This window comes from Dermochelys coriacea, chromosome 6, assembly GCF_009764565.3.
Source record: "Dermochelys coriacea isolate rDerCor1 chromosome 6, rDerCor1.pri.v4, whole genome shotgun sequence".
In the NCBI taxonomy this organism is placed as follows: domain Eukaryota; kingdom Metazoa; phylum Chordata; order Testudines; family Dermochelyidae; genus Dermochelys; species Dermochelys coriacea.
In genome coordinates this window covers 85,909,166-85,923,217 of record NC_050073.1, presented here as the reverse complement: position 1 = coordinate 85,923,217, position 14,052 = coordinate 85,909,166, and the positions used below count along the sequence as shown (strand labels likewise).

Genomic DNA, 14,052 nt, shown 5'->3' with positions numbered 1-14,052 from the left:
TTTGTTCATGTGTAAGAGTTTATATACAGGGAAAGTGCTCTTTTCAAGGGGTGATACTGCTGATCTCTTGGGGCAAAAAAACAGGTTGTGAAATGGTGTTGGCTTAAAAAATTGACCCATTTCCTTGTACTTAATGTGTGAAACTTGTAGACCTTAAGCTACAAGACAAGTATTATAACCACCCCAATATAGACCTGCTTGGATTTGACTCATTGAAGGGACCCCTTTTTTGAACAAATATTTGGTTTTATGGTGTGTGTTCTTATTCCCCATTATGTCATATGCTGAATGATATTAGCAATATGAACAAACATGCTTACTTATGAAGCAGGGTGGATAAAAATCAATTTTATTTAAAGTAAAAAATAATCTGATATTTAAAATTTAAATTAAATAGTTTGTTTATTTAAATAAAGCTATTTAAAATTAAATTTGAAATTGACGATATATGTTAAGGCCCAAAGTTATTATAATCTATTAAAGTCATTTAAATTAAATTTAAAAAATGAGTACATTTTTGCTCCGAAGTACAGTATTAAAGAAAGTCAAACTACTGAACTAGTGGATGTCTTTGGCTAAGCAACTTGAACCAGAATTTGTTGGAATGCAAAACCAGCTGTTGACAGTAGTAGCCTCTTCTGCAGGTGAAGAGAGAATATTTTTTATTTCAATTTATTCAACTAGTTCAGTTCAGAGATTAGTTAATTCAGAGTTAAGAAATCAGTTGGGGATTGAAAAATCAGGAAAGCTTTTCCTCCAATCTATGAATAAAAACTAGGTGTGAGAGGATGAGATCTACTAGTTATAACATCTTGAAGGACATGATGACCAGAAAAAATCAGATCAGTTGACTAACTACAGATAATACTTCCTTTGTTTAATAAATCAGTTAGTTTTCAATTTAAAACATGTTTTGCTAAACTTTATGCTAAACATTTTTCTTTCATTTGTAGCCTGCACATTTAAAATAGTTTTATTTTAAAAATAAAATTCTGTTTTTTGTATTTTTAAATGCATTTGAATTTCGATCCAAATAGAGATTGGCACAAATCACAAGTAAAAACATAATAATCTACTAAATAAGAAATGCATAATTCACCAATTTCTAACACAGTAAAAAATGTAAAAGTTAAGAATCTTAATAAATCTAAGATAAGCTATATAATTACTTAAATAAATGTGTCTAGATATACTGTATCCTCCTGGGTAACAAAAACTAAAAGAAGCCTTTACACTAAATTTGGAGCATCTTTAGTTCCAATTCAACTTGGTTTTGCGGTTACCAACCAATGAAACCAACTTTTCTGTAGGAAAATGAATGATTTAAATGTTTTAAATCAGCATTTTCTGCTTACTGATTTAAATTGCGATTAAAATCAGTGATTTAAATTACTTTGATTTAAATCAGTCCACCCTGTTAGAAAACAGCATCTTCTGGCACATCAAGTTCATTCTTTTTCGAGTGATTCTCCTCATGTATTCCACTTCCAGTGCTCATGTGACCCATGCATATGGGGTCTGACTCTTTTGGCTAGCAATGTCCATGAGGGCCACACCTGTGCCCTGGATGTCCTCATGCCTCTCTTCCCTCTTCTCCCCTTATCCACTGCCAGAGATAAAGGACAAAGTAGGCCCAGGTGTCCCTCAACTCCTTCTTACTGACCGTGGCTGCAGGACAGAACCCCTGCAGAATCTGCTTCTCTGCACACTGTGTGACTTTACTGATCATGTGTGTAATTAGAGAGAGAGAGAGAGAGTAATATTTGTATAGTTAGCATAGTGTCTTTTTTACACTTAGTGGCTATATATAACAAAAAACCAAAACCCTCTTATTAAAGTTAGGGACTTGCCCAGTACCAGGATTTAATTGCTGTGGTAGAAAGGAAGTTCCAAGGGTTCAAAACTTGTTCCTCCTATGATTCAGCTAGTCTGCTTAATGATTGGCACTCACAGTGATAGATGCTCAATCTGTTGCTCCTTCTTCAAGAAGACACAGAAGGTGAGAAAGGTCCACCTTAAACATTTTTTCCTGAAGCTGTCAGGTAGCGCCTCCTTAGAACTGGAGAGAAAAGGGCCTCTGGCCTGAACAGGCTTCCTCAGTCAATGCTTCAGTTTTCTGAATACAGTAGGAAGGAATATCTTTCCCACAGCAAGCACAGACCTCAATCACCCTTCTTGGGACCTAGTAAAAGGAGGCATAGATCTCCTCAGACTATTAAGACAAAGGGTAGTTCATGGTACAAATTAGGTTCCTCTGACACCCTGATAAAACCCAGTTGCTGAGCACACGTGGTACTGTCTCAGGCAGTGGTCTGCATTTCACCTGGTACTGATTCTCGGTGCATGAGATGTCAATGATCTGTCACCTCTGAATCTGCTACTGACCCCTATAGTACAAATGCTCCCAGCATTGACTTTCTTGGCACTGAAGTTATTTGTGGTGTCACATGATCTTGCAGTGATCATGAAGCCTGAGTCACCATAGTTTTCTCAGCTGTAAAAGTGCCCTCTGTATTTTGGTATCGACTACCAGTATTGCTACAGTACCAGTAAACTCTTCAGCTGCAGTGGTGGGGAAGACTCAAGCTCACCCCAAAACTCTGGTTAGGGTAGAGGAGGAGTACTCATTTTCTTTCTCCCCTTCTGAGCATAGTAGGGAGGGTATCCCCCAGCCACTCATCTCTTTTCTATTCATATGACCTTTACTGATCTAACAGGGAATCTAGAAGTTGTAGATGTAGACCTATGGGATCTCGGGGAGAGCACTCACCTTGATATCCAACCCCATGGCCCCCAGCCCTTACTCCTACGATGTGCAATCTTGGGTCCTTTGGGGTCTGCAGCCAGCAAGGAAAACTACCTTCACTACCCCTTGTAGACTTAGATCTCATTCCCCTATGAAACTTCATAGAGTGCTCAAGGGGCGCTGCTGGTGCAGACTCACAGAATAACACAGGAAGATGAGGAAGAACACCTGCAGACAGTAGAGCACTTGATCCTAGCAGTAGTCCACTCTTCCTTACCAGATTAGGCAGTAGGTCCCTCCACTTCCACTCAGCCGTATGATTGGAAAACATTTCAGTAACTGCTGCATTACACGTTAGAAATCTCCATGGTGGTAGAGCAGGAAGACTCACACAAGCTACTGGATATTTTGTACTCTTGCTTGCCTGAAAGGCGTGCCATGCCAATTAATGAGGGGCTGTTGGAGCCAGCAAAAAAATTATAGTAGACCCCATCATCTGTGACACCTACTTCTAAAAAGGCAGATATGTGCTGTCAAGTCTGCCATAACATTGGACAGATGGTGCTAGATATCATCACCCCTGGCTACCTTATATACTTCTACTCCTTGTCCCCTGTGCTCCCTTCCCCATTATTCTTCGGGAATCCTTCTCATGAGAGCCTATTACAAGCAGAATTGGCCTTATTGCTTCATGTAGGAGCCATAGAGGAAGGGCCCTCAGAATTCAGGAGAAGAGGCTTCTACTCTGTTTTTTCTCATTTCAAAGAAAAAAGGGGGTCTTTGTCCTATCCTAAATCAGAGGAGATTCAACAAATATATATGCCACCTCAGATTCAGGATGGTAATACTTGCATCCATCATTCCATTTCTTGTGGCTCAGGACTGGTTTGTAGCTCTTGACTTTCTGGATGTGTACTTCCATAGAGCTATCCACTCATCCTACAGGAAGTACTTGAGAATCACAGTAGGGCCCAACTATTACCAGTACAGGTCTGTCCATGGCACCAAGAGTATTCACAAAATGTCTGGCAGCGATAGTATTGCATTTAGGGAGAAAAGGTATCCATGTCTATCCATATCTGAATGAGCAGAGGAATTCCAAGTAGGAGACTACAATATCAGTTCTTTCCTTGTTTTCCCAACTGGGATTCTTTGTGAATTGCAAGAAATTGTCTCTCACCCCATAACAGACAATAGAGTTCATAGGAACCATGATTAGCTCTTGATCAGCAAATCCCTACCTCCAAGAGGACATCTTATGGTCTCTTCAGTCCATAACAAATGAGCTAAAATTTACTTTAACAAGGTTGGTGTGTATATGCTTAGGACTGTTGGACCATATGACAGCATGCACGTATGTGACACTGCTTGCCAGACTTCACCTGTGGTCCTTGCAGTTATGGGTGAGGTTTGCGTACTCTCCGTCAAAGCATCACATGAGCAAGAGAGTCCTGGTCCCATGAGTCTATGAGAACTCAGTTGGTGGCTGCGAACATATAGAAGAGGGTTTCCTTCTTGATCCCCTCCCTGACAATAAAACTCATCGCGGACACCTAAGGTACAGGTTGGGGTGCCATCTGCATATGCAAGGGATCTGGTTTGAAATTGCATGTGAACATCCTGGAGCTCAGGGCTTCTAGCTGGCTTGCATGGCATTCCAGCTTGTTCTGCAGGACTCCATGTTGCATATCTTGACAGACAATATATCCACAATACACTATGTAAAGAAGCAAGGAGGTGCCTGGCCATCCCCACTCTGCCAGGAGGCCATCAAGCTGTGGACTGGATGTCATCTCCACTGGGTAATCCCATTGGCTTTAAACCTTTCAGTAGCCTGCTAAAGCCTGAGAGGCTTCTTAGGCAGCACACAGCAAGCAGTCACAAGTGGTCACTGCAGACCTCCATCATAGCACTGATATTTCACTATTGGGGGATTCCCACAATAGATATGTTCATAACAGGAAATATTACCAAGTGCCTGAACTTCTGTTCAAGAGGGGGTATGGGACTGGGCTCCTTAATAGACACCTTCTTTCTACAGTGGTCTAAGCCTACGAAACACCTTTCCCTCAATTCCCCTGATGTCTAGATTAATATCCAAAATCAGAGAGGACAAGGCCACGCTGAACTTAATAGCTCCCTACTGGCTGAGGCAATTTTGGCTGTCTTACTTATTGCAAATGTCCATTTTATTTCCCATCCATCTTCTGCTCTGTCCAGACACGGTATCATAGAACCACAGTCAGATCTTGCACCCAGACCTACAGTCATTGCATCTGATTGCTTGGATTTGGCTGGTTGAGCACTTATGACAGGGACTGTTCCTGACAGGTTAAAGAAATCCTCATGCATAATAAGAAACCATCTCCTATGAATACCTACTCCTCCAAATAGAAAGGGTTCTCTATATAGGCAATTCAGCAGATTCTGGATCCAGTTGAGGCCATGGTACCAGAGATGCTTGACTACATATTGCAGTTGAAACATGCTGGATTGGCATTTAGTTGTTTCAGAGCTTACCTTGCAGCTATATTGGTATGTCATGCTCTGATACTGTCATATGCAGTCTTCTCATATCCAGTGGTATTGAGATTCCCCAAGGGCCTCTTGGATATTTACCCCCTGCGGGAGTCCCAGCTCCTCCTTGGGATCGCATGTTGTCCTCTTATAACTCATGGAGCCTCCATTAGAGATACTCATGGATTGTTCAGTACATCACCTTACTCTTAAGAGAGTCTTTCCAGTAGCTGTCACTACAGCATGGAGTGTGAGCATACTCCAAATCTTTATGGCCAGGCCTCCTTTATCCTTTCAGAAGGACAAAGTGGTTCTGAGAATTCAGAACCCTAGAACAGTAAGTTCATCCCTAAGGTAGGTAGTCTCAACGTTTCACCTAAATCAGCCAGTTAACCTACGAGTCATCTTCCTGAAGCCACACTCAATGCCAGGAGAGAAGCTGCATACTTTGGACATTTCTGGAGCCTTGTTTTATTACTTTGACAGGATTAAATGTTGTAGACTGTCTCCTTGGGTTGTTGGTTTTTTTATGTATATATTTAGCTTGTCGAAAGGCCAAGCCATCTCATACACTGCATGATCTACTTAGAGACCTTCTGGGATCTTCACTGTTACCAGTTAGTTTGTGAGCCTTTCCCTTCACACATCAAGATACTGTCTGTGCCTTGATGGAGAGTATCTTCTTCAGGAATGTGCCAGTATCCAAGATCTGGAAAGCAGCAACATGGAGCAACCCACTGACTTTTGTCAAACATTGCACACTTGAGTGGGTGTATAGAGGTGATGCCAAGTTTGGGAGAGTAGTACTTCAATCTTTGAGTAATGCAGCTCGCTTTTAGTCTCACCATCCAAAGAGGATAATGCTTACTAGTCACCTGTGATGGGATCCACACTAACACATACTCAAAAAAGAGAGAACAGGTATTTACCCTACAGTAACTGTGGGTCTTCAAGATGTAGTCAGTGTGGCTCTCACAACCTGCCCTCCCATCTGCACTTTTTGGAGTCCTCAGCAACACCAGCTTTGAATTGTGAGGGAATTGAGGGAGGGTTGAGGCTACTGTGTCCTGTATGTCCTTGTATGGGAGTGCAAGGAGGCACAAGGTGCATGTGCAGACACTACTGTTCAAAAACACTGATCTTGCATGCATGAGGTGGATGGGCACTTACAGGATCCACACTGACTACAACATCTCAAAGAACCATAGTTTCTGTAGGGTGGGTGTGTCGGGGTGTATTTACCACTTGGTGGGTCCCTGCTGAGGATCCTGCAGTCTTACTACACACCACCCCAAGAAAGAGCAAGTTGGGGAAAAGAACAGTGAGGGTGGGTCCCCCAAGCTTGCCTAGAGAGGACTCTTTGGAGCAGCCATTTTGGAAACTGCAGAAATCTGGTTCTCTAAGGGCTAGAGGGTTAGAAACGACCACTCAGGGCCCTGCTGGCCCAGATAAAAATTGCTGCCTGGCTGTAGCAGTTCAGCTTGCTGGGAGCAGAGAAGTGAAGAAGAGTGTTCCTCTTGGGACAAAGGAGCCTGATCATTAGAATTTATGGCTGGCTGAACTTACATAGTTGGACTGCAGAGAGAGAGGAATCTGAGGATGCTGGGCTTGAGACAGGGCTGAACATAAAAGGGCCCGGTATGAAGAGGCCCAGGGAAGTAGCTGCAAAGGTTTGAATTAAGGAGTATATGGCTGCTGTTTATAGTGTTACTGGCCACAGGTAAAATGGAATAAATCCACAAAGGGGACAGAGCTTATTTGGGAGCCTGAACAAAGGACTGAATTTAAAGGACCCAGTTCTGAGGCTGGAAATTCTACTAAGGACAAATAGATAGTGTACTGGATGTTCATTTGGACTGTGTGACTTGGCTGGAGGGCCAATCCACTGAAGACCTGCCAAGGTTGTCAGGCAATCTCAGGGGAATCAGGGATGAGAAACGGACTGTGGACCACACTCCACTGCTTGGAGGTGCTCAAGTGGTGAGTGCCCCCTTACAGTGTGGAACCATTCTTTTCCTTCTGTTCTGGATTATCTGTTATCCCTAAAGCATACAGGATTATTCATCAGCTCTATGAGGGTACATTTAGGAGCAATAGCAACTTATCATTCTACCAGCAGGGTCACACCATTTTTTCCCACCATACAGCTTCTAGATTCCTTAGGGACCTATTCTTGTGTTTTCCTCCAGTCTGGGACCCTCTTCCTTTCTGGGACCTCCGGATAGTTTTAGCTGAGTTAATGGGACCCCCTTTTCAGCCGCTCACAACTTACTCTCTATATCACCTATCTGTAAAAAACAGTCCTTTTAGTAGCCATAACATCAGCTTGAAGGGTAGGAGAGATTCAGGCTCTTGCATGGTGTTCCCTACGGACTAAGTGATCCTTAAGGCTCACCCTAAATTTTTTACCAAAGATTGTCTTGGATTTTCATCTAAATGAGATAAGCATCTGCCAGTTTTCTTTCCCAAGCCCCACTCCAACCAAGAGGAAGCCAATCTGCATGTTGCTGGTATGATTAGGGCTCTTTTATGTCATCTTGACAGAACAATACCCTTCAAGAGCATCCCGAGGCTATTTGTAGCATTTGAAGATAGGGTGAAGGGTCAAGCAACATCTACCTAAAGACTAACTGGGTATGTAATTGTATTAAATCATGCCATGAGTTAACTAGATTAGATCTATTCTATCTAGGTTCTTAGATTGAATTTATCACTGTATCTGAGCACCTTCCAGTAGTGCACTAAGCAATGTGACTAAACATCTGTCATGTGTTGTTTTGTTTTCTTATCCTCTCCTTAGGGAGAGAAGTGTATGCGGTGGAGTGTCACGTGTTGGTAGGGCTTTAGAGGGGTGGGGATTTCGGGGGTATTTTTTTAAATATATGTTATGTATTTATGTTAGAGGAAAAAGGGTTAAAGAAATATGCTTCAGACTTGGAGCGGAAGGTGGTGAGGTTTGTGATCGTCCTTAGATCCACCCATGCAAGTTAAGCCCACTTCACCAGGGCTTAAGCAGTTTCTGGAGCTTCTCTGAAAAGCATACCAATTCCAGAAATTTGCAGGGAAACTATATGGGGGATCAGTCCACTCCTTCATCCCACATTATTTCTTAGTTGAGGCCTGAAGATCTGATTCCTGTTTTGGCAGAACTGTCCTGCAATCGTTATTTAAATAGGATTTCTAGCATCCGCCCCCTGATTATGAGGTCACTGCTTGCTAGCCACCAGAAATGGAATACATGCAGATAATCACTCCCAGAAGAAACAATGGTTGCTTACTTACAGTAACTGTAGTTCTTCACAGTGTGTTGTCTATGGATTCTGCAACCCATCCACAACCTGCCCTCGTTCCCTGTTACTAGAAAATCCTATACCACCTATGGTCTGTATTGGTGAAGAAACTGAGGGACGGTTGTGCGAGCCTCTGCTCTTTATGTCCTTGGATGGAAAGGGGAGAGAGGGCATGAGCACATCCAAGGTGTGGCACCAGTGAATACTGCAGGCCAAAAGAGTCCAATCTTGCATGCATGGGGCAATGGCTCACTAGAGGTGGAATCAATGTGGACAATGCATCTCTTAGAACCATTGTCACTGTTGGGTAAGCTACCATTCTTTCTTACTGGTTTTGTAATGGGAACAAGCTAATGGGAGATGCTTTAAGATTAGGACTTAAACAGATTTGGAATTGTGTGTTGCTATCCCTTTTAGTGCAGTCCTGAAAAATTGTAGTGAGTTCAGGAGTTTGCTGGGGTGACTTCAGGCTGGTCTTCTGTCTATGGTACTTATATGGCCCTTATCATGTAGTACCTGAGACTCTCAATCTTTAATGTATTTATTCTCCCTACACCCCTGTGAAGTGCTATCATCCCCACTTTAGAGAGGGGAACTAAGTGACTTGCCCGAGGTACACAGGAAGTCTGTGGTAGAGTGGGGACTTCAACCTGGATCTCTCACTGCCTAGGCTAATGCTCCAATCATTGGCCCATCCTTCTTGATTATTTATCACAGTGAGTGACTTGGAACTGGAGACAGTAAATATGTCCAGGTTTGGACAGTAGATAGGAAAGTCAAGAAGGGAAAAAACAGTAAGTGATTGATTGTTCTGCCTCTTGCTTTCCAGGAGTTGATTCAAGAACAAGTTGAGGTAAGTAGTGCTCTTCTTTTGAAGTGGGTGAGGGTTGCTCTCAAGCAACCCTGAAAGTTTTGTTGCTTGAGACAGTACAAAACCTGGGAGCATACCATCCTTTAGCTCTTAAGGATTGACAGTGGGGAGATGTGGACCAAATGGGCCCTACTAGGTCTTCCTTATCTGTTCCTTCTCTAATGTTACTATTCTTTCCTTTTCATACTCACTGGAAAGTGGGACCATGTTCTCTCTCTACTTTTAGCTATTGCAGACCACAGGAGGCGCACAAGGGACACTCCCACTAACCTTTCTAAAGGTGCTCGCTTCCCAAGCATGCCATGGTAAGTGAGCTGAACTTCTCTACTTTTCCATTTCTACACAAAAAGAAAAGGAGTACTTGTGGCACCTTAGAGACTAACAAATTTATTTGAGCATAAGCTTTCGTGAGCTACAGCTCACTTCATCGGATCCGATGAAGTGAGCTGTAGCTCACGAAAGCTTATGCTCAAATAAATTTGTTAGTCTCTAAGGTGCCACAAGTACTCCTTTTCTTTTTGCGAATACAGACTAACACAGCTGCTACTCTGAGACCTGTCATTTCTACACAGTGTACTTTCTGGGGCTCTGGAATAATATGGCACTTTGAAGGGTTGCAGAAGTCTGACTTTTTAAAGACAGGATGTCTACTAGTAGCAGGAGACAGTTGCCCTCTTTTTGGAGAGCTCTGCCAAGGACCGAACATGCTGCCTCTATTTGCATTGTTTGTGGCTATTATCCACATTCCTATTCAGATGTGAGATGCTGACAAAATAGAGCCCTAATGTGCATCAATTCATATGAGCTCTAGAACTTTAATTCACCAGTTCTGTGGGAGCAGGAGGAGTGCCCCTCTTCTCAAAGAGCACATTTTTGACTGCCCCAAATGGTGAGTTGTAGAAATGCCAGTGTAGAGTGTCCTGGAGACCCTGGAAGTGCTAGTTTTCTGGCTCCATGATGGACATCTGGCTCACCTGGGCTTTCAGAAGCCCAGAAGGTGAGTAGATCTCACAAATACAAGCAGCAGTAACTCTAGCCCCTTCATGCCAGCAGACATGTTGCATAGTGCATTAACATTCCCCTCATGGCCAAAGGACAAATGTGGATTGGTGGCATTGTTGCAATGGCACATCACTAGAGTCTCCAAGTCGCAGACTGCATATAAGATTTATTTAAGCTAGAAAAGCAGGACAAGTGCCATCTCTGAACTGCAGAATACAAGCTGCTAAGGTGAGAAATAAATGAGACCATAGATTCTCACACCCTCTGGTGTTTAGGAAGGATAAAGATTGTTAAAGTACCAGAGAGACCTTGCTATCCTGCCTGGATTTGCAGTGGTTGCATTAAATTCCCAGGTGTGAGAAAGAGTGGATGATTATTGAGGTGGTACTCAATCTCTAAGTAGCTATGGGGTGAGTATTCAGTCTTTCTCTGTTTGGTAGCTCATTTGTGGAATGGCCTTGTTTTCAGCTCCGGAGAAAGCTGCTCATGTGCCTTGAGCTACAACAACTGTAGCATCTGGGAAGCAAGGAAATAGTTGCCCTGCCATCTAGAAGCCTCAGAGCAGACCAAGCAGCTTAGGCTATGGGGGGGGGGGGGGGGTGTGTGTGTGTGTGTGTGTGTGTGTGTGTGTGTGTGTGCGTGCGTGCGTGCGTGCGTGCGTGCGTGCGTGCGTGCCAGGAAGGCTTCTTGAGGGAAGTCTGATTAACTGGAGCTAAATATGAAGTCTAGTGTACTATGATGCTGGTTTGTGGTCTCAGGGTGTGGGAGGAAGTGGGAGCTCCCCATATTAACTTGCTGTGCTGTCCATAGTTCCCAGAGGGGGGCTTGTTAGCTGAACTGAACTCTTGCTGGCACATGCTATAATTCGCCTCTCTTTTCAGGAGCTATTAAGTTTAATGACAGCTTGACTAAGGAGGAGAGCTGCCAGCTTATTGAAGCTTTGTCCTCTTGCCAGCTGCCTTTCCAGTGTGCTCATGGGAGACCTTCCATGATGCCACTTGCAGACATAGACCACTTGAAGCAGGAAAAGCAGGTACAGTGTGAAGAGCTGAGCAGAGAAAGGCAACAAACCCACAGGGTGGGTTGTCTGAAAAGATGCGTTAAATCTTGCTAAGCCTTTTCATCCAAGTTTCATACTAACCAACAACACAGCTCACTCTGTATCCACTACTTAATACAAACAGAGAAATCCTGACTGAAATAACCACTGACCACATATGATGTAAACAAACCTCTAGCTCCTGTCCCTCCCTTAACCGTTCCTGTATTATTCCTCACGGTATTGTGTATAAATGAAGACTGTGACTCACTGGGCACAAAGAGCATGTCCAGATGCTATTTTAGACTCTACTCATTTGGTGTATTGCACATTTGCCTTTAGAACCCTACTATTAACATGCCATTTCCTGTAATATTTCTTCCTGAAGTTGTACAGACTTGGTAAGTAGCCACTGGCAATGTTTATTCAGCTATCCTGTATCATCTTAGGGAGTCACACTATTGGTAACACTTTGCAATTGAAACACTGTTATAAACTCATCTAAGGACAAACTGGAGGGAATTCAAAGAAGACCAACAAAAAATGGCCAGGGAACTGCAGGAGACTTATGAGGAGAAAATAGGAGTTAAGTCTGTCTAGTTTGGCTAAGGGACAACTAGTGGTGGGGGAAGAACTAGTAATGTGCACCTTTCTAAAGCTCCCTACTAAATGTGCTGTTCCCTAAATATGTTGAGTACATGGGATATCCCATAGCAGATCAGTACTTTTGCTTTTTTCTCTTCTTTCATAACTCAATTTCTTAGGAAATGGTTGCCTGAAACAGTACATTTGCTCTGTGTGCTTGAATGGGTAAATGTACTATTTGAAAGGTGGAATTATTTAGGATGATATGAAGAGTTATAACCAAGAGGAATGGGACGAAATAAAGAAAGAAAATCTAGGCTGAAGATCAGGAGAATGTTTTGACTGTCAGGGTGGAATGATTTTTTTAAAATCAGATTTAGGTTTTGTAAAACTAATTTGAAAATATGTACTATTGCAACTTCAGATGAAAATATACAATGAACTATTTTTCTTAAATGCCACTTCCAGTAGAGTATTTGAATTTTACAAAAATAAATAGAATAGTATGGCCCTGATCCTGCAAACAAGCTGGTGAGTAACTTTACTCACAAGAGAAGCTCTGTTTAATGGGGTCACTAGTGCTTAAAATTAAACATGCTTAAGTGTAGCAGCAGTGGTTAAAACACTGTATTTTTATTAAACTTTTCTCTTAAGAGCATAAAATATTTCACTTCGAAACAAAATTGCTTCACTGTTAACAATGAAAAATTACATAGACTTTTAATTCACAAGTTATTATAGGCACTTAAGTGACTTATGAGCACATGTCCCATTGACTTCAAATTCTGCCAGAAGAGTATGGTCTTGCCAAAGCATTTCAGCTTTCTTCATTCATGCCAGTTTATATCAGAATGTGGTGCTGGTTGCAAATATAGGAAGGTCAGTTTGCTTATCAGTTTTCTTTTTTTACAGTGAGGGTATTAATGAGGCCCTGGGCTTCTCATTTTCAGAAAAGATGAGGCTTTTAAGTGAGAGACTTAAGGGAAAAACATGTAAAATCTAAAATTCTACTAACAATGAGGAAACTAATGGAAGAAACAAGTACAAAACACCTCAGCCTAAAATGAGAAACAATGGACTAGCAAGATGTATATTAAAAAAAAAAATCTGATGTTTAATAAAATAAAAACTTGACTTTTATCCACTCTGCTGCCAAGGCACTGCATCAGATTGTGAAGCTGGAAGTCACAGAGGACGTTTAAAATTAGATTTGATTAAAACACTTGAGCATCTTTCTGTGTGGGGAAAAGACGATGGAGGTCAGTAAAGTCCCTTTCTCTTAATGAAACTTTGTATCAATTCATTAATTCTCTTTTCTCCTACCAGCCTAAACCTAATTTGGCTAAACTGCGGAGAATGGCCCAAGCCTGGCAGCTGTTTGGGAAACAAGGACAGCACTTCGAAGTGTGAGCTAAAAAACAGACCCTCCAGGAGTTTTGATGTCACACAACCCCTCATATTTCCAGCCAGCAATGCGAAACCAGCGTTGCTGCTTGGATGCAACTCCTGAGCCAGGATGGTATCAGAAGTACTACCTTCACAGCTGACCTTCTGAGGAGCAGAGATCATCCCTGGGAATGTAGCAGGAGAGGGCTCATATAGCCCAGAGAAGAGGCTTCAATGTTCAGAAATTGTATTGTGTGCCTAGACTTGGCTATTCAAGGGTAGAAATAGTCTCACACTTACAAGTGTTAAATTCCCTTCTTGTGAGAATGGCAGGACTCCTCATAGGGGAAGGATTGTTTTAATGTATTTACAACACTTTGAAAGTGTAGCAGGCTAAGTATTTATTAATAAACCAACAACACTTTCCTCAGGCTCATGTCTGACTGGAGTGAGCGCAGGCCATCTGCAAGATTTTGTAGACAAACTTAAGAGTCAGACCATCAAAGAACCAAAAGTGTCATTTTATTCAACTAAGCATCTAATAGCAGAGCAATCCCAGCTAGCTGTTTCTTTCCTTGCCTGCGGCTTTCGCAGCACATCAGTCCTTTTCTCCAGG

General features: G+C 42.3%; 1 protein-coding gene across 7 annotated transcripts in view; it reads left to right on the top strand.

The window, feature by feature from the left end:
• Positions 1-13,868, top strand: part of MLH3 (mutL homolog 3) — a 38,032-nt gene extending 24,164 nt beyond the window's left edge. For 2 of the 7 annotated variants that reach the window (XM_038405688.2, XM_038405689.2), the window contains 4 exons: positions 9,383-9,406; positions 9,651-9,729; positions 11,308-11,459; positions 13,377-13,868. In XM_038405688.2, coding sequence (XP_038261616.1) covers positions 9,383-9,406; positions 9,651-9,729; positions 11,308-11,459; positions 13,377-13,460 — 339 coding nt within the window. In that variant the 3' untranslated portion in view covers positions 13,461-13,868. Of the gene's footprint in view, positions 1-8,624; positions 8,861-9,382; positions 9,407-9,622; positions 9,758-9,983; positions 11,037-11,307; positions 11,460-13,376 lie in introns of those variants that run through there. The other 5 variants (XR_006281934.1, XM_038405681.2, XM_038405683.2 and 2 more) reach the window with 5 other exon arrangements.
• Positions 13,869-14,052: the final 184 nt, after the last annotated feature.